The 25700-nt window shown below is 31.7% G+C and overlaps 1 protein-coding gene across 3 annotated transcripts in view; it reads left to right on the forward strand.

The window, feature by feature from the left end:
• Positions 1-25700, forward strand: part of Hr4 (nuclear hormone receptor 4) — a 235840-nt gene that overhangs the window by 128926 nt on the left and 81214 nt on the right. Inside the window, exon 1 of one of the 3 annotated variants that reach the window (XM_072524104.1) lies at positions 18491-18801. The exons of the other annotated variants lie outside the window; for them this stretch is intronic. Coding sequence (XP_072380205.1) covers positions 18759-18801 — 43 coding nt within the window. The 5' untranslated portion in view covers positions 18491-18758. Of the gene's footprint in view, positions 1-18490; positions 18802-25700 lie in introns of those variants that run through there. 3 annotated transcript variants of the gene reach the window in all.

Below are 25700 nucleotides of genomic sequence, written 5' to 3' on the forward strand. Positions count from 1 at the left end.
GTGGTCCATCCTATTGTATGGTTGTGAGACATGGACGTTAAAAACCACAATGCTAAACAAGTTAGAAGCATTCGAATTGTGGTGCTATAGACGAATCCTAAATATATCGTGGGTTTCGCACACTTCCAATGAAGATGTTCTTCAAATGATCAATTCAGAACGTCTGCTCATAAACACCATAAAGAGGAGAAAAACAGAATACTTCGGCCATATAATTAGAGGACCTAAATACCATCTACTTCGCCTTATAATACAAGGAAAAGTGGAAGGAAAGAGATGGATTGGTCGAAAGAAACTTTCATGGCTGCGTAATATTAGACAATGGTGTGGTTCCACAGTAAAAGAATTATTTCGCGCAGCAGCCGACAGAGAAAGGTTTCAGGAAATTGTAAACATGATGACGGCCAACGTCTGAATACGGACACGGCACCCAAAGAAGAAGAAGTATGTTGTTTTATGTTCCTTTTGCACTGCACAGTCTGTTACTGATAGAACAATGAGAATCTTATTTCTAATCTAAATTAATTGAAATTTTCTAATGTAAAAATGCATTTTTACTGCACTTCATTGCACTAACTCTCATCGGCGCACCTTAACTAGCTCCCAAACTCTATAAAACCCCTTTAATCCTATACGAATTGGCTCCCAAACCCATACATGAACTGGCTCCCGCCCATTACGAAATTCCCAGAAATTGAATCTCCTTCTGAACCTTGAATTTTGAGGAAAAGAGGTAGAATATACACCAAGAATTAGAAATGTAATCGTAAACAATTTACTTATTAAAGAAACTGCAACTTACAGACTATTGGAGATACTACTACTTCTTACTTTAATGTAGGCATCTATTTGAAAATTTTTCAGAACCTCCAAAAATTGGAAAATGTTCAGATGACAAGTACAAAACAAAGAATTCTCGCATGCACTCGTCGTTCTCTGTAGAGACGTACTAGTTTCGGCCGAAATAGTAACTGGAAATTTGGCATCTTCATCAATGTAGTTCTCCATCAAGAAATCTGCAAATTTTTTACAACTAATAGTAAGCACAAATAAAACGATCCACATCAGACAAGTTGAAAACAATGGCGGCCATTGTTGATTTTGCAGTCATGTGATCACAATACAACATTCTCATTGGCTGTTGGGTAAATGTCGGTATTGAAATAAAACTCCACTGCAGGAGTCAGTTTTTGAAACAAACGTACTTGCATCCGTGTTTGAAGGAAACTATTATCACCATTGAAAAAATCAGGAAAAACCCTATAAGAAATTACTGCTTACTAAATTTTAATTTTTTTGACACATTCGTGTCCGTCTTTGATATAAGCCACTCATATAATAACAGCACTACCGGCTATGGATGCTCTTGGCTTCTGTCTTCTTCGTTAATGTTTCCACCTCTTCCGTTGGTTAAATCTCTTTCTCCATTTCTGTACTTCTATATCATCCAAACCTACTTTCACTGCTTCGAATTACTTTTTTCTTTCTTCCTCTTTTTTTTTATCTCTATCTCCTTCAAAACCCATCTTTTTTTGAACAACGTTTCTCTGGTATTCGAGTGATGCTCCTCTGTGCTTTGACTTTTTGTACAATTGGCGGTTTTCCATACATCTCTTCTTTACCAGTTTATCTCTGTCATCCTAATGCCACCGAAAATTCGTCGTAACAATTTTCTTTCCCAAATCCCTCTAGGTGGTGTGATAACCGCCCGTCGGTTGGAGAAAGAGGGGTGAGTTTAGTTGGTAGGCGGTCAACTACGGTGAGGCGTAGTCCTTCGAATCCAACACACTTGGGACACCTTCCCAGAGGTCTTTTGAAGATTCTCACCTCTTAAAAAAATGTGATAAAAACAAGAAAAACTTGAGAGACTGGTAAAACATAACAATGTCACACTAATATACATGCCAAATTATCTGATGGACCTTCTAAAAGATGAGCTACAAAACACTTTGGTCAAGAGCCGAAGAAAATAAGAAGGAACCAGCTCGGAATCAAAATAGGCTTCCTTACAATTGAACATCAAAGGTCTCAAGGGATATTTCTACATAATGTGCAAATGTTTTTAGACACAATGTGCAAATGTTGTACTTACACTAGATGTACACAAGTTGGTACAGGGTTCCAGAATTATGGAATGCGTATCATAAATAAACTGTAGATTCACAGAAGGGGTGTTCGCTGCAGTTGACTTGCATATGGCAGAGGGTTTTTAGAAGGCAAAAATGGGATCATATTAACATATTCGTGACCAACGTATTTTAAGGTCTGTCCAGTCAAACTGATTGTGGTTATACATGAAAGAAACACGCCAAATCCATCATTTTTGGGGAGAAGTATTATGACTGAACAAGGATTATAAAATAAAATTGTTTTATATAATGTCACACATTTGTGACGCTGGTTTATAGTAATAAAAATTTGAACATAACCCAAGTGTCACAAATTTTTAGCTACTACTTATAAAAAATCATTAATTTCTTTAACATTTACAAAAATAAAAATTACTTCCAATAAAAAATGAAACATAAATTTAATTGTTTTTTCTGTGCTAAAACAGGGTGTAACACATAACCCAGTGGGCTGTCCATCACTCTCCTTACATTCCTAACATGTGTACCAGGTGACAGCCCTTTTTTTGCTTGCACTGCACTGTCGACATTTTTTCTGCTTGGTCGTTCTGTTTGTTTGAAGAATTTCTACTTTTATATTTTCTTGTATAGTAAACTGATGTATCTCAATATCTTCCTCTACATCAAGCCAGTCCGCCTCATCATTTTCTTGTACCCCATTTTCATTTGCATCGTTCGCTTCGTCCTCATCATTACTCGACTCTCCGCCATCATTGTTCGACTCACCCACATCATTGCTAGTATCCTCAGTCTTTCTTCTAGAATGAGAAGGAGAATATTCACTTCCACTAGAATAAAATATTTCATCATTATGGTCCTCTTCGAATTCATATTCAATATTTTCGGTATCTCTGTACTCACTAACTTCGCTACTAGCCACCTCGGCCTCTAATTGAAGATCTCGTGTACTTAGATGTCGTTTTGACATTGTTAATACGTCTGAAATAAATAATAAGGGATTACACCGAGTATAAATAAGTTACATAGTTATATTACCTGTCTAAATTATACACAATAACGACACTTTTCGTATTTGACGTTTGCATACATGCTATAAATTTATAGGTTATTTCTTCTTTTTGTAACCGTCGAGATCACAACCCAGCCATAGCGTGTGCCTTCAGGTGGACTGTGGCCAAATTTAGACCTACTGTGATAAACAGTGGTAAAATTATTTTACATTTCATCACGTAAGTTCGGCGTCACACATGGGTGTCAGTAGTTCTTACGAAAACTTCACCGTCACACATGTGTGACGGTTAGTCGTGAATGTATTAATGACCTAGGCACTCGTCTTTTTTAGATTTAATGGGTTTTCATAATTTCTTGCAAGGTTTTTTAATAAATATTTTACCTATGTCTGGCATGACTGTATTGTATAAATTTTTGTTTTTATGTAATTGTTTATAGTATTTAACCATGTTTGCTTTACTGTTCAAATCCTGACCTTGCCACCACTTACAAAAGAAGACTTTACATATCTAGAAAAACAATTTTTGCGTAATCCTTCGTATTATTGAAACAATTACGCGTTTTACAACAACCTGTAGATACAGATTAAATACAAAACCCGAAGTTCCTAATCCCCTGTATATAACACAGTAGGTATACTGTCTTGTTGATAACACGACGACGATAAACGCTGATAAAATAAAAGTCGCTAAGTTCAAGTTTTTACTATTTTTGAGTTCGCTGCACACAACATACCAATTCATTTACATATCGCTATCGAAATTAGGTTAAAAACTGTTTTTAATCAGTTTGTTTGCTCTCCATTGATAAACAGACATTTATATTTAGGTATTTTGTGTGTTTTTGTGATTCGAATATACCGGGTGTTCCGGTTTTATGACAAATATACGACGTATATTTCTAGGTTATCGCACGACTCGTACACGTGTGTCATTTGTTATCATTTATTCACGAATTATACCGTTATAGGGGTAAAGACCTCTGCTAAATCTTTATTATTTATTTGGATAAGGTTTCGATAAGGAACCAAAAACTTATTTCATTTTTTCTTCTTGCCCGTGTAATTTTTTTAGATGGTAATATTACGCTTTGTATTTCATTGTATTTTTATTTGTTTTTGGTATTATCTTGTCTCTTAACGACCATTAGGTCTAAAATGTTTTGTGTCATCCACTTTTGCTTATACCTACTTTCAAAATAAGTCCAGAAATGGATAAATTGACTAATGCTAAGCAACTTTTATTCCATAGAGTTTTTTCTGTAAGTAAATACTTTTTGCGAGTAAAAATCTTCATATTTTAAAATAAAAACCACGATTTCAGACGGTTTTTCACAAATAACTCAAAAAGTAAGTATTTGTCGAACAAAATGTTGTTAGCAAAAATGTATCTTATAATAAAACAAACCAAATGTTGTACTTATAAAGTCTGTGGACCCAGTAGAAGCAGAGTTGTAGCTCATAAAAAGTCGGTTCTTATTTGTCAAATTCCAAATTGAATATTCCAACGTGAAATAAACAAAAAATAAAGTATTTTTCGGGGAAAACTCATCAAAACTTTTTGAAAGTGTTAAAAAAAGCGTTGTTTTTGTTTTCCCTTTTTTTTTAAGTTGTCTTTAAAGTTTCTAGCATCAAAACTAATCAAGTTAAGCTCAAAATAAAGTTGTTTCCTTATTCTGGAAAATTAATGTGGAAATCACCCCCTATGTAGTACCTCAAATGAAATTAATCGTTGCCGCTTTACAATTTATTTTATTCATGTATTTGTTATATAATCTGTAAGTTTTTGAACCGGTTCAACGTGCTTATTTTTGAAAAAACTTGTTTTTAAAATAAAAGAAAAATTTTTGAAATTTTGAAAAAAGTGCCTTTTGGAATTTTTGAGTTTTGCGGTCTTTTTTAGCCTAACTGTAATTTTAGATTATGGTCTGATCGAACATCAGCACCTGGGTAAGTATTGGCCTCTTATATACAGTTTTTTAACTAGCTCTTTACTGCTATATAATCATTTTGATTTACTAAAATAATATTTTATTGATAATTTGGAAATTTCCAAATTGTTCCTCTTGGTATAACTGCATCAAGAGTTCTCCTCTTTCATTTCTTTGTCCTTTACTAAACTTTCCAGTAATATTAAGAGTATCTTCTAATCCAACATTGCATTAAAATCACCCATCATCAGAGTAAGTTAATTTTTTTTATTATAGTTAAGGTTGAGTCTGATAAAAATTGGTAAACTACTTCAATCACAGTTCTTTGTCTGGATATTTATGTTATTAACATTACTTGGCCTGATAATGGGACAAATTTTGTTAAAGATTTTGCAAAGAAATTCTTTAATATGATCGATGATAATATATGATATGATAATAATAAATGAACTTCCTGCACATTTATATTAAGTTCTTCATTTGTGGTAATTTCTGGTGTTTCCGATTCTAGCGTTTTTTTTTTTCTTTCTCTGCCTATAGCTTTTTTAGATAGTCAATCCACGTATCTTTTTCTATGTGTTTTGATTCTATTAGTTCCTTTACCTCCGTTCTTTGACCTCTTATCAAGCGCCATATTTCCTTTTGCAGACCGTAAAAATCATGTTCCATTTTTTTCGAAAAGCGTTCCCATTGATCATTTTTTATTTTTCTTACCAGTGCATGTGTTTCATTTCTAATTATCTTGTAATTATGATATGCCTCTTGCATTTTGATTGCCATGTATTTCAGGTAAGCTTTTTTTTGTTCTTTACATTTTTTCTTCACTTCTGTACAAAACCATCTTCTTCTTCTTCAAGTGCCATCTCCGCGGCGGAGGTCGGCAATCATCATAGCTATTCGGACTTTTGAGACTGCTGCTCTGAAAAGTTCATTTGATGTACATCCATACTACTCTCTTACGTTGCGCAGCCATGACATTATACGATTCCCTATGCTTCTCTTTCCTTGGATCTTTCCCTGCATAATCAGTTGGAGCAAGGTGTATTTCTCTCCACGTGTAATATGTCCGAGATATTCCAATTTTCTTTAATTACATTTAAAATTTCTATTTATTTATTCATCCTTCTCAGAACCTCTTTGTGACGTGTTCTGTCCACGATATTTTCAGAATTCTTCTATACACCCACAGCTCGAATGATTCCAGTCATTGATGTCGCATTCAAGGTCCAAGACTCCATTCCATAAAATAAAGTGGAAAAAACATAGCACCTCGCCAACCTAACTCTTAATTCCAATTTTAAATCTCTTGTATATAGCACTCTTGTCATATTGTTGAAATTTGCTTTAGCCTTTTCTATTCTGATTTTGATCTCCTGAATATAATCATTTGTGGAGTTAATCATTGTTCTCAGATATGCATATTTATCCACTTGTTCGACGTTGGTTCCGTTTATTAGAAGATTCTCGTTATTTCTTTGAGTTTTCGATATTCTCATAAATTTCGTCTACATGATATTCATTGTTAGACCATACTCTTTTCCATACTCCGCAATTCTGGTCACCAGTCTCTGACGATCTTCAATATTTTTGGCTAAGATTACAGTGTCGTCCACATATCTAATGTTGTTAATGGGAACTCCATTTACCTTTATTTCAGCTGTTTCACCCTCAAGAGCGTTTTTCAGGATCTCTTTGGAGTAGGCATTAAAAAGAATTGGCGACAATACGCATCCCTGCCTCACTCCACATCTTATTTCAATTTCTTCGGCTGTTCGTTAACACGTACTTTTGCTCGCTGTTTATAGTATAAATTTGATATGATCCTGAGGTCGTTGTAGTCAATCTTCTTTGATTTCAGGACATTCATTAATTGTTTATGTCGTACTTTATCGAATGCTTTATTATAGTCAATAAAACATACGTATATATCTTGATTGATGTCCAGGCATCTTTGTATCAGTACATTAAGTGAAAAAAGAGCTTCACGCGTTCCTAACGCGTCTGCCTATTCTGTCCATCTTTTTTACTTTCTCGTCCGTATGTGTTACAGTAGTCCCGTGTCTATCCACAATTGCACTAGTTGGATTTTGTTTTCTTAGTCCTGCTAGTTCTTTAGCTTTCTTGTGTAGGTTAAATAGATTATATTTATTTTGAAGGTGTTCGATTTCTTTGCATTTCTCTTCAAAGTATTTTTCTTTTGCCTGCTTTATTATCTTCCTGATCTCGTAATTTATCTCTCTGTATTTATTCTTTGATGTCTATTAATATGAAGAACAAGATGAACAACTATACAAGATGAAGAAGATCTCAGCTTTATGCTCAGAAAACTAGAAGAAGAATATAAAAACAACGGAATGGAAATAAACTTAGAGAAAACCGAATACCTAACAACAGAAAACAAGGAAACCTATGAGAAACCTAGAGATGGACGAGGGAAGACAAATAAATGGAACAGATAAATTTAAGTATTTAGGAACCATAATATCGAACCAGGGAACAACAGAAAAAGATATAAACAACAGACTGAGACAAACAAGAAACTGTATAAGACAACTAAACTCAGTGTTGTGGGATAAGAACATTACGATAAAGACAAAAAAGAGAATATATAATACCCTGACAAGAAGTATCCTGACATATGGGTCCGAAAACTGGACAATAAACAAGAGAAATAGAGGTAGAATAAGAGCAGTAGAAATGGAGTTCCTGAGGAGAAGCTGTAGACTTACAAAAAGAGACAGAATTGAAAACGCAGAGATTAAGCGGAGAATGGGAGTGCAATCAGACATAATCGACTATATAGAGGAGAAGAGACTATCCTGGTACGGGCACGTCAGAAGAGCGGACAGAGGACGTTGGATAAACAAAATCACAGAATGGAGCCCGATTGGAAGAAGAAAGAGAGGAAGACCCCGAAGGTCATTCAGAGATGAAATCGACGAGGCTATGGAGAAAAGAACCCTGCGAGATGGAGACTGGAATGACAGGGAAAATTGGAGAAAACGGTTGAGTGAAGGAAGACAGTGAAAACTGTGGAAATCCTTAGTAGTAGTAGTAGTCTATTAATATTTTTAAGGGTGAGTGTAATCTTGGCGATAAGTGGATTGTGATCTGAGGCCACGTCTGATCCAGGATATGCTTTCACGGTACAAAACCATGGAGTTAACTAATTTAAACCTGTTTAGAATAACTATATGATACCTAGGAACGAATTGATGGAGAGTAGTGAAATAATGTAAAGACCGGTATTTCGTGGCGCTACTTTCGTGACGCTCGCCTCAGCATTTTACCATAGAGAAAAACTATGATAGGGAGCTATCCAACCTTGCATACAAAAGAATTTTGAGTCAAACTCAAAAGCTGTATTATTTCACCACAGGGGGTGTCTTTAAGACAAACCTAGATAGTAGAAATATAATTTTGTTTTTTCTCGTATAGTGTTTATAAATCTGTCCTTGTACGGAAATCAGAATGATACGTATTATTTTAGCATGATATTGCTGTTATTTGTCAAAAAAATTATTAAATTGAGCCATAAATAAGAAAGTTATATAAGATAAAATTTGAGACTTCAAATCACTTTTTAAATGATAACTTTTTTTGGAAAATACTTTTTTCTTTACAAGTCATTGTTTATTTTTATTTCGTACTTTTAAATTTAATCACATTTAAAATATCGACATAATACCCACCAAAACAAGATAAGTTTCAAATTTTTCAAACAAAAAACAAGATAAAAAATCATCAACCACACTGTATTGCATCGTTTCTTAATAGCAACAATTTAAAAACACTCAACAGATAAAATATTCAAAATTTAATATCACCAGGAAGTACAACTGCCGGTTTTTTCCAATAAAGTATAACGCAGATATTTATGATGTATGTTTTATATCACTTATATCACATGTTTCTTAAGAAAGGTTTGATAATGGCTTTATTTTTGTCACTGTCAAGGGTATTAGGGAGAGATTCATTCATTCAAGGAAGAGATTTGTTATAATGATTTCTGATAATTTATCAGAAAAGTATTATGTAAGTATTTTTTTAAATGTATGTAAAACGCAATTGAGTTGCTTCAAAATATATCAATATTTAGTGATTGAACATACAGGGTGTGCCACGACGGGTTTACACTACCTATGTATCGAAAACTGCTTATACAATATTTATGACCCTCCTAGGAGAAAATCTCGATTTCAGAACCTCGGTATCCAACTTGGGAGTTCATTTTAGAAAGACTTTCAACTTGGGCATTGGCATTAAAAACACCCTAAATAGAATAAGAAAAACTCGGAAATAATTCAAATAGAACTCTCTTGTTCACCTACAAAACTTTCATCAGACCCATCATCGAACACAAGACGCGTCACTAAATAATGGCCAAACCAACGCCATTGTAGCAGCAGAAAGGAAAATCCTCAGAAAGTGCACGAGGAAACGTACGTAGATTATCCATCATCATTAATACAGCAAATTGCGAATATTCCATCAATACAGGACAGAGTCCTCTCCTTCATAAAAAGATACGTCCTTGGCACAATATCTAGCTCCAACAACAGAGCAAAACAAACTCTGTCATTGCCATCGCCCAGGGGATATACTCACCAGGCTCCCCAAATAAAAGTTTTATTCTCTTCAGCCAAACGTTTATACTTTGCTGGTAACAAACTTCCTGAAGAGTATTAGGACGTCCTAGAAACAACCTCCCCTAAAATATCGCAAAATAACTGCACGCCAAAAACGCTGATTTAGATCCGTTCCTTAGTATGGCTGGTAACATCGAAGGTACCTTCTGCTCATGGCTTGGTTGGCTAACTTAAATACTCCCTCATAGCGCTCCTTTTCTTATACTACCACTATAAAAGCCACCGCTTTACAGCCACATACCACCCAAAAACTACTCACTAGCAACTGACTTTGCTCACCGCCTCAAAAGCTCCCACAAAAAAAAAGGAGCAGCTTCTAGTAGTTAAGTCACTGCGTCAATTGCCTTCTTCAAGTTAATCAAATATAGAAATGAAGGTTTATATATATATATATATATATATATATATATATATATATATATATATATATATCTGTATGTGATCTTTCTATACGTAAACCTTGTTGCTCCTCTGCTAAGTTTATGAGCTAATTTATTCGTTCTTGCAAAATAATAATTCTAAGTAAAAACTGCAACATCTACAGCGAAATATTGATAATTGATTTTGGTTCGGTACTAAAAGTTATGTACGAAAAAATCATAAATCGGCAAGTTTTTACTCTCAGTTTCAAGAAAACTAGAAAAACCACATTTAGTCTATGCTAAGCTATGATAGCTAAATCAATTTTCCGCTCAAAAATGTTTGTAGACAATGTTTTTACGATGAAATATTATAAAAACAAATATTAAGATTCCAAAAGGTACCTCCGTTAAGATGGGCAAAATGCCCACACTCCCAAAATTAATTTTTTTTCATCCTTTTTACGTTCTGTGTGAATAAAAAATAAGGCTCAAAGCAATTTTAGTTTAAAATATGTTTAACCCTGTCAAAACCGTAAAAAACATGGTGTTTTTAGCGCTTTAACGGGTTTTCGCCCAATTTTTGAATGTTCTAAAGGCCTCATTTAATTTAGAATATATAAGCTATAAAGAAGATATATTTGTTCTATTTTGAAGTTTATAAAATGGAGAAAATTCCCCAAAACACCTAAAAAAATAGTTTTTTAATTTTTGAAGATGACGCACCATACAAAAAAATCTTAAAAAAGTTAGATATAGTTTTTGATCAAATAAACAAAATAAAAAAGATTACACCTACAGCAATCTCCAAAAAAAGTTATACGCTTTTTTCGACCTATAAAAATAAAGAAATTGCGAAAGAGTCTTATTTTTATCACATAAAAAGTACAAAATTTATTCAGGTTGTGTTGATATCAAAAAATATGTTTTACCCCGCCAAAATCCCTAAAAATCGTGAAGATGGTGTTTAGTCGAATTTTTAAATGTCTTAAAGGCCTCCTTTAATTTAAAGTATATATAATCTATAAAAAAATCTTGCTTTGATCTATTTTGAAGTCTATAAAATATAGAAAATCCCCAAAGACCCCTAAAAAATAGTTTTTCGGATTTTTGAAGATGGCGTACCATACAGAACAATCTAAAGAAAATCATAGATATCATTTTTGATCAAATACACAAAATAAAAAAAAATTGGACGTGTAGCCACCTAAAAAAAAATATACGCTTTTTTCGAAAAAATGTACATTTAACCTATGGGTCTATTAAAAAAAAGACAGGGCTTGTAAAAGCTTCATATATGCGGTAGACTTTTTTAAAATTTTTAAATTGATTGCATCCCACGTAAAAACAAATAAAAACAAAAAATTGATTTTTTACAAGTAGGGTGTAGGGGGAAGGCGATGACGGGTTAAAGTGGCACTGAGCGTTATTTTTTAATTACATAGACAGTAAAAAAAAAGGAATAAAATTGGATTTTGGGATTGGGAGCCTTTTGCCTATCCTCACCTTTATATATTTTTCTTAATATATCCCAATATTTTTGTGAGGCAAGCTACTTTTATCGATCCATAAACTTGAAACAAAAGATATCGAGTTGTTACCGTCAAGCTGATACAAATTTTCATTGATTTCGCACGCGTTACTGACATTTAAAATCGACGGTCGCTTCCAGCGTTGTTTGTGAGGGAACGGTTCATTCTACACAAAAAGGCTTATAGACATTTTTGTTTAAAATTACCTCAGCTACATTTTTTATTTAAAACATTTTTTCTACGGCGTACAGATTATTGGTAAATCGATTTTTTGCGTTTTTGCCCACCTAAGAGGGGAGTTTTAGGGGAAAGCCCGGGGGTAAAAGTGGTAAACTTTCTTGCATCTTTTTTGTGATTCCAAAATTAATATTCTGGGCAAAATTCAGCTTCTTCGTATTATTTTAAGAGGTTCAGTGGAATTTTTGTCTCTGACGACCGGAGTAACAATGTTTAGTAACAAAATAATTAGAATCATGACCTCTACAAGCAGACACTGAATGTTTAAATTAACAATGGTTTTTTGTAATAATAATATGAATATTATGTGTTGAGTTTATTTTAAATGAAAACTAAAAACCTGTATTCCATCTTGAGAAAAAAGGCCTATTTTGACGAAACCAGGATAAATTTTGGGCCCTTTTTAGAGTGTGGGTGATTCCACGTCAACTATGTCAGGTGTAAATGTGGTCAGGCGACCCCTTGGCTATTTGGCTTACATTTTACAGGTATACTGTCTACTAAAAAATGTGATGATTTACTAAATTTTATTCTTCTAGCTCCACTATACCATTCTATTTGGGTTATTTCATTTTGTTCCAAATAAAACAAAATTTTTCCGTATTTTTCTTTCATCGCGGGTTCCAGATGCTAAAAAAACCCAGAGATATATGCTCAATGTAAAATTTTCCGCTCTATACGACCCCAGTTATAAAATTAGCCTAATTTTCAAGGAAAATTCGGAAATTTTGAGATACCTTAAAAACATATCTTTTTTTCTATTAAAATTTAGGAAAACTTTTATATCAAAGGATAAAATGGTATTAAATTCAATCAAAAATCGACATTTTTCTGCAACATCATTACTATATAATTACTATAATTACACAATATTCTGACTTATATTCTTGCAAAAAAATTTAATTTGGGATAAACAAATTAAATAACTTTTAAACTATTTGACCCAACATTCCATTTAATATAAAGATTATAAGTTTCTTTTTAAAGAAGTTATTGTTATTAGCATTTATAAAAAACCTAAATTTTTGATTGATTTTATTTTACAACATTCTAAGCACAAATAAGGATAGAAACATTTTAAAAAATGCTATTTTGAAGATTTTTATATGAAAATTAATGGAAAAATCGCAGTAGTTGGCTGTATACCATAGTTAAAAAACTTATACAGAAGTAAAAAACTTTAAAATATATAAAGACACATAACGTTTATCTATAAATTTTGGACGACACGTTTAATAAGTTTTGAATTAAATGTTTTTATACCATTTTACAAATTTTGAACTTTTTTACTTCTGTATAAGATTTTTATATGACTTATAAATACATTACTTTCAAATTTGTTTCAAATGCTTCACTTTTTCACTGTTCACTGCTTCACAAAAATCAAAAAGCTACCGTCTTTTTGACAATAATTTGTTAATAATAAGACCAAAAAATTGACTGCAGGAAACATATAGGTTTTTGTTACAGAGGTCCATACTACTTAAAACAACTATCATTTGAACTTTGATAAAATAAAGGCAGATATCGAGCACAGTTTTATTAATTAAATCTTGCCCAAGTACTTTCGCTCACTAGAGCATCTTCAGGGGTATTTCGTCAATTCTGGGCTATCCAACAATCCCAGAATGTCATAAACATAAAATTAAACATAAAGTTGAACATAACACTACACTAAACAAGGACAAACAGTTTAAACTTATTTAAAAAGAGAATCTCTCTCTCCTGTTGCGGGCGTAGGAAATTTCGACACTAAGCAGGTAGCGACTAAAATTTAATGGCAATTTTCGACACCAGCCCCAATTCCCGTTTTTATCTTACAGGTATATTCGACACCAAATAAATATAGCTGCGACATAAATAAAATACCATAATTAATTAATTTATTTATTTTAATAAAAGTAATGTGCATTTTATTTCTTTATAACTGTAATAATATCTAAATATAATACAACTAATACCTAATTTTTGTACATTTTACCGTTAATATACTTGTATACAATGATTTATTTGCTATTATAGGAATGATAAGATACAGCTTTTATAAAATCTAACCTACGTATTTATTGGGATCGTAGTTTATCCATCATTTTCTCCAAAAATGCCAATTTAGCCTTAACAGTAGTATCTTTGATTTTGATGAAAGGATTCACAGGCATTTGTGGTCCTCGCAATAGACGGATTCTGATTAGACCATATGTGTGGTGGAAATAGAGCGCTATCGAAAATGTAATTTTCCAGTAAATAATCTGCATATATATCAAGTGTTGCGTTTATAGGTTTATATGACATTAAATCATAAAGAAAGCATTCTTCAACTTCTGCTGGATTTAAATAAGTTAAACCAAACGTATGCTTTAACCATTTTCCAATTTCTGAATTTGTATCCTTATATTCTTGTACCAAACCCAAAGATTGAATTTTTTTAAACCAGTTTTGGTGTAAGTGAAAACGGCATCCACTAATTTTTGCATTGGGCCACATATACAATAAAGCACAGTGAATTGCTTTTTCAAAGTCCACAAATATTTAAGTTGGCTCTAATCATAATTGAAATGTTTCAAAAATCTTAGACCTTAATAAAGAAAATAAATTTTTGTATGTCATTGACAATTTGTCCTTTAACAAACAGTATGCTAAAGGAACATAATGTCCATTTTCCAAGAAATGTATAGTAAATAATTGTAGAAAATATTTGGTACTGTATGAAAATGTACCATCCATATACAAAGTTTTTAATTTACACAACAAACGAATATTTGTCTCGCATGAAAATACAATTACATTTAATTCAGGATGATTTAAAAACAAAAAACTTTCATTGCGACAGGTTTTAGGAGAATAATTACTAACCGCGTTATGGACTTCTGATATGCTTCTTAGTAACTGACCTGGTAACAGTTTACGACGACAGTTGTAAATGTTCTTTCTTATGCTAGCTATGTCAGGAACCGTCAGCAAATTGGCATCACACTCAGCAACAGCAGTTCTTGTAATTTTGGCAGGCTTTTCCGATATGTCCTCTTGGGCTTTTCTTTTACATGCATTGGTTACCATCTTTACTTCAAGCTTTTTTGGATCGGCTTCATGATTATGTACCAAATCACTTCTTGTGATGGTGAGGTCCTCACAGCCTATTGTAAACATTTTTGCGGAACACTTAGTGTTTCTTTGGATGCAGCGCCAAAATATCTCGCCGCTTTTTAACACTTTCTGTTTCGAGAATGAATAATACTTCACCACTAATAAATCTCGACCACGGGAACTTTTTATCAAACTCATTTTTTAAATATCCGTATACGTGCACAAGTCAACGTCAAACAAGAAATAAATTACAACTGAAATAATTTAGTCACAAGTACACAAGTGCCACGCCCCCCGCCGTGACAATAAATATTGGGAAAACCCGCTTGTCCTGCTTGGGTGCAAATGTCCATCGCCGCTAATTACCTACCTACCTGCTTTACGCCGCGGTGTCGAAATTTCCTATAATAAAATTTGACCCTTCGATTACCCCAGGTACAAAGACAATTTGGTGTCGAAAGTTCGCCCGCCGCCTGTTGCCGACCAGAATGTAGCTTCGCCTTTTTAAATTATTTTAAACTGTTTGTCCTTCTTTAGTGTAGCGTTATGTTCAACTTTATGTTTATGACATTCTGCAATTGTTGGATAGCCCACAATTGACGAAATGTCCCTGAAGATGCTCTAGTGAGCGAAAGTACTTGGGCAAGATTTAATTAATAAAACTGTGCTCGATATCTGCCTTTAATTTATCAAAATTTATTTAATCGAGCACTCAACCTTATATAAAACTATCATTTGTTTGGCCGGATCAGTGTCATTAAAAAAAGCTGATTTCCCTGGGCTAGTTTTCTGTTCATTTTACCACCATGAATTTTGTTTACAAACTTTCTTGACACTTTCCCGAATAGAATGCAAAAAGTTTGACAGCGATTCATCTTGCTAGGGAAAATTGATAAGTTTAGTGTTTGACTTCCTTGCCTAATGTATTTTTAAATTACTTAAGACATCATTAATTTCTGAAAATTATACTAAAATACATTATTTTATGTAAAATTTTGTGGGAATCCAAATCTGTGTTCAGAATAGCATTTGGGTTGAGAAAAATAATGGGCAATTCCAGAAAAAGACCTAAACTTTCGGAAAAATTGATAATTTGGCCATTCAAGTGAATTTAATACCATTTTATCCTTTGATATAAAAGATGTAGTTATTTTTACCTTGAATAAAAAAAAAGATATGTCTTTGAGATCTCTCAAAATTTCCGAATTTTTCTTGAAAGTTATGCTAATTTTATAACTGGGATCGTATTCAGCGGAAAATTTTGTATTACTCATTAAATGTTCATAATTATATTATTCGTTTGAATTTCAAAATAATAATCTCAATAAATCACTGTATGATCCAGAACTGTCAATTTTGAAATACATTTCTGTTATGTCCTCGGTAGTGTAGTAGTCAGTATCCCTGCTTATCACGCGGGAGACCGGGTATCGATTCCCAGTCGTGGAGGACTTTTTTGTTAATATTATTACATTATTGTTAGTTTTAAAATACTATTACTACTTTTATGGATATTGCATTTTATATTGTATTGTATTATTATATGGAATTATGTTGCACTGTATTGTAGTGTATTTTTTTATGTATATTATTGTCATTTTTAAATACTTATTAATATGGCAGTTTAATTTATATTGTATTATTTTAGGTCTAAATTTTGGTATTTTAAATATCATTTTACCGTTTTCTAAAATAAAATTAGAAGACTTTTCTAACAACGAAAAACAAACTTGTACTAAATATAAGCAAAAGCCTAGCTCGTATATGGAACTTGCTTTGCCAAAAGACAGTTCAAATCGAGAAAAGCATATCTACAATAATACTCATAATATTTTATGCCCAAACACAAATGCTGAACAAGATGAAAACACAATTGTATTATTATATTAATAACAAAATAAACAATGAATTTTACTGCCGAGTATGTGTAAAAAAAATTTGCATTCAACTCCTTTCATACATATATGAAAATAAAAATATACATTTTCATCAAAATATTGATTCAATCCTTCATTGTTAGTAAGTTGTTATTAATTCTGTTTCTCTTTCTGATATGTCTTACCTATAGAATTACATATGTAATGATTGTGCAGATTGACTCCCAAATAAATTTGTAACGGCGAATGCGTGTATAGAAGTGTAACTTCCACCGGCAGTCCCACTGGACTGCCACACCCGTTTTTTTTTAATTACTTAAGACATAATTAATTTCTGAAAATCATACTAAAATACACTATTTTATGTAAAATTTTGTGGGAATCCAAATCTGTGTTCAGAATAGCATTTGGGTTGAGAAAAATAATGGGCAATTCCAGAAAAAGACCTAAACTTTCGGAAAAATTGATAATTTGGCCATTCAAGTGAATTTAATACCATTTCATCCTTTGATATAAAAGATGTAGTTATTTTTACCTTGAATAAAAAAAAGATATGTCTTTGAGATCTCTCAAAATTTCCGAATTTCTCTTGAAAGTTATGCTAATTTTATAACTGGGATCGTATTCAGCGGAAAATTTTATATCAAAAATATATTTCTGGGTTTTTTGTAGCATTTAGAGCTCGCTATGAAAGAAAAAGTGATAAAATACAAAAATTTTTTGTTACAAAATGAAACAAAATTTTATTTTTTGTTTTGGAACAAAATGAAATGGCCCATATAAAATGCTATTGTGGACCTAGAAGGATGGAATTCAGTAAATGAACACATTTTGAAGTATATAATATGCCTGTAAAATGTCAGTCACATAGAGAAAGGTTTATTCGCGCCAAAATACAAAAAACTGCATACGAAAGCTGTTCTCTTTAACTTTAAAACAAAATTAATATTCTCGGCAAAATTCATCTTGTTCGTATGATTTTTAGGGCTCTGAAGACTGGACTGTTAGCAAAAAATACAAATCGATAAACATTGTCGACAAAGGACACAAAATGATATCACAAATTCACTCATAAAGACTAATGGTAAACTGAAACTGATAAGGGTATATGTACACATTACCTATAGAGTCCAGGTAGTGACATTCGGTCGTGGGGGTTCGGCTAGTATGGGAAATTAGGGTTTTACGATAATATGATTTCTAGCTACCTAGAACAAAATGATTTGACTTTAATTTTACCCAGAAAATTTGGGTTTTGACCTGTAAAACTATTTTCTTCTTATTTTTACCTTTAATTGAAACTAAACAATCAATTCCAAAAATAAAACGAAACAATTACAGACATTTTTGGAAATCAGCGTAATAAAAATATTTAAAATTCGTTATTTCTCCTGCGGCAATTTTTTTCATTTTGTTGGGCTGTTAAATTTTTAGGATATTGAACTGGGAATGTTTTTTTTAGATTGAACTAAAAATACAACAACAAATCTAGTAATAAATAAACCGATTGCATAACGCAGTAGTCGGAAATGCCCCTTAGGTGGGCGACCTACAAGCGACGTCACATCCTGCCCAGTCCAAAGCTTGGTAGACAATCTCTCGCAAAGATAATTAGAAGAAGATCGTCGATGGACCCCACTATCCCCTCTACTCCTACTCCCATGTCTCCACTAGGCAGATCAGTTGCACTGGCATAGTCCGCGGCCTACTTTTTACCTGCACTAATGCCGTAGCCTAGCGATGCTCAACTGTTTCTGTAGTACAACTCTTACCGTTAAGGCGCTCGGTTGATACACAGACTATCGCGATCTACCTTTTACCTGCCGATACCCGCCTACTGTACTTTCTAACACTTGTACTCTCAATGCTCACGTGTTTCGACTGTGGTTAGGGAGTTTGTGTACGTTGGGTTGGCGACGGTTGCCGTACAAAATGTTGCTTTGGATAGTTGTTTTCGTTTATTTCGCGTAGTTTTTTATTGAAATTGTGGATGGATTTTAACTGTGATCGATGGAAGAAGATGTATTCTTTAGGTAAATTGGATATTTTGGTAGTTTGGTGGCAGTTTCAATCCAGAAAAACATTATTAAATGCAAACTAGTGCACAAACGCAGTTTAGTAATTACGCATTCGAATTTATCAATGAAAATTAATACGCATGGCTGATAAAACACGATATTATATTATTTAATTCATATATATTTTGTGTAAAGATAGGTACATTAATTAACGCACACAGCAGACGCCAAAAATTGCGACGTAAGTTTCAAAACACAAAACAAATTATAGATAGTTGTTTACATAAACAAACATTCTACAAATCAGAGTGACCTGATTTCATTCATAAAACACTTACTATTGTTGAAATTTCGATTGTGAACACTAAAAAACTTCAAGAAAAACTTTTAAAATATCCGCACAACCAAATTAATTATATTTTTACTTATTATAAAGCTTTCCTTTTATGTAGATACTATTTTTAAGCAGCAAAGCTGGCTAAAAAAATTCCTGATCTCCGTAAACAAAAATATAGTTGCATGTATTTACGCATTTATATTTGAGGTTATGGTCTGAGTCATTTTTAACATTTTTATATGCAATGTTCGAGAAATATGTTAATAAACATTCTTGACAAATACATAAACCATTTTTTATAACTGAGGCTACAACTTTTCACCCAATTCACAAATTTCGCAGTTTTTTCTTCTGTGTTATATTTACCAGTAAATAGATTTTATTTTTGTTTATATACTGATCGAAGTTGTGTAGTATTATGTACATACGATTCCTGTTAGTGCGGAAATATATATAGGAAAGGTCAAGAATTGTGACGTATGTGAATATATAATAGGTAATTCGAATATGTACATTTCTGTTTTATACAATGAAGTCTCTTTTACTATTCGTGTATTATTTTGTTGTACACTGTGTGCATAAATAGTGACGTTTAGACGAAAAATTGGCTTCATGATTATAAAATGACAATAAAGAGTTTCGTACAAAACTCTTCTGTAATGCTAACAGATATAGTGCAAAAGGATAAAGCAGCTCTAGATTGGTTGAAATAATTTATATCCAACCAAGGATGATTTCTACATAATTTATTTTATTACTGAACTTTGTGCTTATATATTGGAGATTTAAAGAAATTTACTGATAATTATTAGTAATATTTTATCCTCAATTAAAATACTTCAAGATATCCTCAATTAAAATATTTCACCTACTAAAATACCTCAATTAAAAGAAAAAATCAAAATGGCACTTTTAAATTTAAACGACTGCCAATAAGTTGTTTTTAAATGTCGAAAAAATAAATTTATTCTTCGTAAAATAGTAAACTATTAACAAAAATATTTATTCCAATGAAAAAACAGATGGAAATAATTGTAGCTTCAGATTATACTAAAACATTACCATGAAGCACCTGCAGATCTCTTTGCAGCAATAAACTCAAAAAATTGTTATTGCCGTGCATATTATATTAAAGAAGCTTTCCTGAGGGTGTATAAAAATAAATCTACCCCACAAAAACAAATATATTGTTGTTTTACTTCGGTGAAAAAAGGTTTAAAACCCCAAAAGATATTAAAAAAAAGCTTGATAAAAACGTTCTATTACAGAGATCTTGTTATTATATCAATGAATTTTTCTTTGCAATTTTAATCGTTAATAATTCAACTTATTGAATATACAGGGTGAGTTTTTAGTGAGACATTGTTCGGAAATTCCATTATGGCAAAGAATATTAAAAGAAGTTATTTAGAAAAAATTTAGTCGATGATATTCTCCTGGTCTGGAAATGCCGAATTCTACAGAGTGATTAATAACTATGTGGTAAACCAAACAAAATTTTTTAAATAAGACAGTCTGTATATTTTTTTATATTTTGATTTTTCTCATAATCGTTATTCTTATAAAATCAAGTTTTACACTAGTATACAAGGTGTTTATGACCATTTTTGTTTCAATATCGCTTTGAAACAAAAATCTTTTTTTTTTTCGATAATGCTCTTTTTGGAGATGAAGCTACATTTTTCACAAAAACGGAACAGTAAATCGACATAATTTTCTTTAGTATACATCAAGCAATCCCTATTTATAAATAGTCACATTCAAACTAGATAGCCTATAAATATTTGGGTTAGTATTCTTGGGGACTGTATGATTGGCCCACATTTTTTTGACGACCGTGTGAATGCTGCTATATATCTGAATTTTCTGTATAATCATTTTATATGACTAATTTTTCATGAGAAAATATACATTGTGTCCTATTTAAAATATTGTATCTTTGCTTTACAACGTACTTAATAATCAACCTGTAGGATTCAGCATATTTTCGAAGCCTGGGGAATATCAAGGCCTACATTTTTCCTAAATATTTCTTTTTTGCATATTCTGTACCAAAATGGACCAATACACTACAATCTAGAAACTTATCCTGTATATATAAGTTTCAATAGCTTTTTTTAGAGCACACTAATTCGGCCCCCAAGGACAAAAAACCCTTTTAATTTAACCCTTTTAGTTCGCTCCCATAGTTAAGCGGATTAAGTATCACCTAAAATCTAGGAAAATTATAAAAATTATAAAAAAAGAACTATGACTTTTGTATTTTATATAGAAACTAGTGATTTTACCCTTCACCATGCGACGGGGGATCCAATCAATTGCATCTACAATCACTCCACTTAATTTTTTCTGTCTTTCTCCTATTTAAGGCTAGGACGACAACAGAATAATGTTTTAATCTGTTGTACAACTTTCATCTAATTTCAACTAATTCTAGTTTGGCAATTTATTTGTTGGGAAAGCTCTAGTTTTGTATTATATTTTTACCGATCACCAAATTCGCAGCCAATTTTTTAGGATCAACAAAATTTTCAAAAGAATTAAAAATTTAATTTTTAAAATAATGAACTTCTTGCATGAAAGGTCCGGTCTTTTCACCTCCAGATAAATATTTTTCTATGTGACAGATAGTTATCTGAAGGATAGACATTTATTTATAAAATAAAATGTACCCGTCTTTTCACTTCAGATTTTGTTGCGGTTACTTATCTGTAAGATAAATGTAAAATTTATTTTGGAACACACCAATATTTAATTAATTGTCAAAGAAATCACAATGTTTTAATATCTCATTTGATTTTTCAATTTGTGGTGGCAGTAACAAATGAAATTATGTAAAGAAAACTTTAATAACGAATAAAAAAATATTACATGTTTAATAATTCTTCTCAGGTTTTTCCATAACATTAAAATATTATATAAGAACTTTAAAAAGTTCATTAATGTCTTTATTTAGCAATTCATCTTCAAAATTGTCTTAATTTTGATATCTCGCTAGGTTATACTCGGAGAATGTTGCTGTAGATAGAACGATTGAATCTTTTCAACCTTACAGCCACTTCCACTAGATGAAATAGTACCTAAATCTTCTCTTCGATACATAAAAAGTTATGTTGCATATCTGGTTCTAATATGAAATTGATTATAGACATTGGAGTGTTTAGTGGACTTCTTAAAAATGGCTTTCCTGTATAATCAGAATTTCCTTGTAAGAACCCATTTATATTACCTCCATTTAAACTTCTTATCAAGAATACATAATTATTTATTCCTACCTGGTAGGTACCTAGAAAAACATATCCAAGAAATATCACGAAATTGTCAGAATTTAAAATCAATATTCCATATATTATATAGAAGATTTATTGAGAGTTTTGAACATTTTCTACTACACTCTGGATATTTTGTATACTTACTCAGAGTCTTTTTTTATATATAATTGAATGTATTTTATAATTATTAAAAGAATTTCACAACCTAGGTATTTGTGCATATTTTTCATTTTGGAATCCGATACTACTATTATTGAATTAATAGCACCAATATCTCTTCAAAAAGGTTAATTATTAAATTTTAAATGATCAAGATTATGAAAATATTGAATCTCTAAACTAAGTACATGAAAATATGTATACACCTACTTTTATAATAATTTATTAACAACTATTTACAATATTTCCTCAGAGTATAGATCACTGTCGGTTTAGTTAATCTTATCCTTTTAAAAAAGTCTTTATCATTACAAAAATTAAAATGTTCGATTCTGCATCAAATAGTATATTCTCACAATAAGTTTATAAATATAAATACTGATCATACTCTCCGATTTCATTAAATCTTTTAATGTCCATGTCTCTAACCTACACTAAACAACAATAAATATTGTTGTTAGGTTATATTTTTGATTTCCCGATAACCTACAACATAATAACGAACTACAATAAACACAATTTATTTTCCAGATATAAGTTTTTATTCAGTAGTTTATTTGGCAAATAAATATTTTATATGTCAGATAATTTTAATTTATTTTACTTGCCAGTTTATCTGTTCAGATTTCTTTCTTAGGTGACGCTATAATGTTAAATCTAAACTAAAAAAATTTTAAATTATTTTGTATCAAATCGTACCTTAAATATATTAATAATATTTATTAATTATATTAATATGTAATTAATATTTTTTGTATTAATAATTAAATGTATCGTTTCAAAAGTAAAATATGATTGACTCATAGGTTGAAATGTCAGTAGTTCAGATTTCTTTGTTCAGATGGCGTTAGGATTTTAAATCTAAACTAACATAAAGCTTTAAATTAATTTGTATCAAATTCTACCTTAAAAATATTATCAAAATTAATTATTAATTATATTAATATGTAAACGTATCTTTTCAAGAACAAAATATGATTGAAATGTCAAATGGTGATAGTTTAGATTTCTTTCCTAGAGGGCGTCGTTAGTTTACTGGACAAACGGTATGACTTGTCATGAACGAATTTACGTGTGACCTTTTTCTATAGGGTTTGAAAATCTGACCGCGGGAGCGAACTAGTATATGCCCGTTTTGTTCCATTTGGCTTATGTCCTGTGCTATGTTTTTACGATATTGTACAAGATTGTAGTTTTTAGCAATTTCAGATCTTCTTTTACCGACTCCATTCATATTTTTCGAGGATGTATGAGTGTATGAGCTAGATAACATTTGTTTTCTTGTAAAAATTTGGTCTATTACTGATTTGTATTACTGACTTGTTTGCTCCAAGGTCTGCTTGATATTCACCCGGATTATTTTTAACTTTAATTTTAAATTTGTTTATTATCACTATAGAAAAACATTATATAATGTAACTACTGTCAATGTATTGTAGTTTTCTTTAGTAAAAAATGTATCTATATATTTTTTATTTTTAGTGTACATAACACCCCCCCCCCCGCAGAAGAAGTTTAAAGAATTTATTAACATCGAAATATTTATTATCGTTTAATACAAAGAAGTAAATTGAGTTATGACAGTATTTTATTTGGACAAAGAGGACAAAAAATAATGATACCAGTAGTCAAAACTTCCATTTTGGGGATTTATGACAGACACTATTTTTCGAGGGTTGTGATATTTTTTTTTTAGCGAAATTCGCACAAAATTCATTGTCCAAATTGTATCATTATTGTATGTTTCTCAATTCGTTTTTGTTATTGTCTTCTGCTTTTAATTTGTAACGACCACTTTTTCCTCCTATTGAACTAATTATAAATTTTGTTGTCATTTACCAATTTGAAATTCTTCGTGTAGGCCAGACCCACCTTAATAACCACCACATTTAGCTTTTTATGACACCTATTATGGTATGTCTTCTAAATTTGTCTTTCGTATCTATAGTCTTTTGTATTTTACCCTCAAATACCTTCCTTCATAGTTTTCTTTTCTATATTTTTAGCATTTCTTGTTCTTTTTGTCTGATATCAGTGCTTGTAAGGCATACGCAATTGTCGATATATTTTATTTCGTAGGTTTCTGCAATAAATAGTTATATAATAAAGGTTAATTCTAGTATAGTTATCGGAAAAAGATTTTTATCGATTATTTGTAGTTATATTGTTAAAGTGTCTTCCTCACTCTCCTTGACAGAATCGAAATCTATTATGAAAAACTGATATAGTATTTCGCAATTGATAATTTGTTATTTAACTTGTTATCACTGTTCTATTTCTAGAAGATCATCCAGACTATCTATTTTTGTTTAGTACACAATTTTTATGAAACATACCAATAAAATCCAGTCTAAAGGTGATAAATTGAAGGTTCTGCTAATCACTAAATTGTACACCTTCTTTTCACGTAGATATCGTTGAATGCTTCATGAAAAATTTTTAAATATAAACGTTATAGTAATATCCTTCACTATCAAGCTGAAACTGAATTATTTACATTTACATTACATAGTTTCTTACTGCAATAGCAAGAATATTTCGCGGAAATAAGAACTTTTTCTGTCTACATTTGTTACATTACCAATGAAACTCACCGCTAAATCATGCATTGAATTTCTCACAATTGGTCAAAAATGAGGTACGCAACCACAAACACTACGGCCACTTGTTATAGAAAATGACGTCATCGAAGCAGTTAACGAATTTGTATACCTGGGAACGCTCGTCAATACTGAAAATGACACTACCGCAGAGATAAACCGCAGAATTTGCACGGCTAATAGATGCTATTTTGGGCTTAATCTCCTTTTTAAATCTACAGTTATATCAAGAAATACAAAAGTAAAACTCTACAAAACAATAACACGCCCAGTCCTAACATATGGTTCAGAAACCTGGACTTTAACAAAAAGTAATGAAAACATGTTAGGATGTTTCGAAAGAAAAATACTAAGGCGCATCTATGGAGCGGTAAATGAAAATGGTGTCTGGAGAAGACGATACAACTTCGAACTCTATAGGATATACCAGGAACCAGATATCGTAAAACACATAAAGATAGGACGTCTAAGGTGGGTAGGCCATGTTATGCGGATGGAGCAAACCGACCCAGCTAGAAAAACGCTCCTTGATAGACCTATTGGTCA

The sequence above is a fragment of the Diabrotica undecimpunctata genome, chromosome 2, assembly GCF_040954645.1.
Source record: "Diabrotica undecimpunctata isolate CICGRU chromosome 2, icDiaUnde3, whole genome shotgun sequence".
Classification (NCBI taxonomy): domain Eukaryota; kingdom Metazoa; phylum Arthropoda; class Insecta; order Coleoptera; family Chrysomelidae; genus Diabrotica; species Diabrotica undecimpunctata.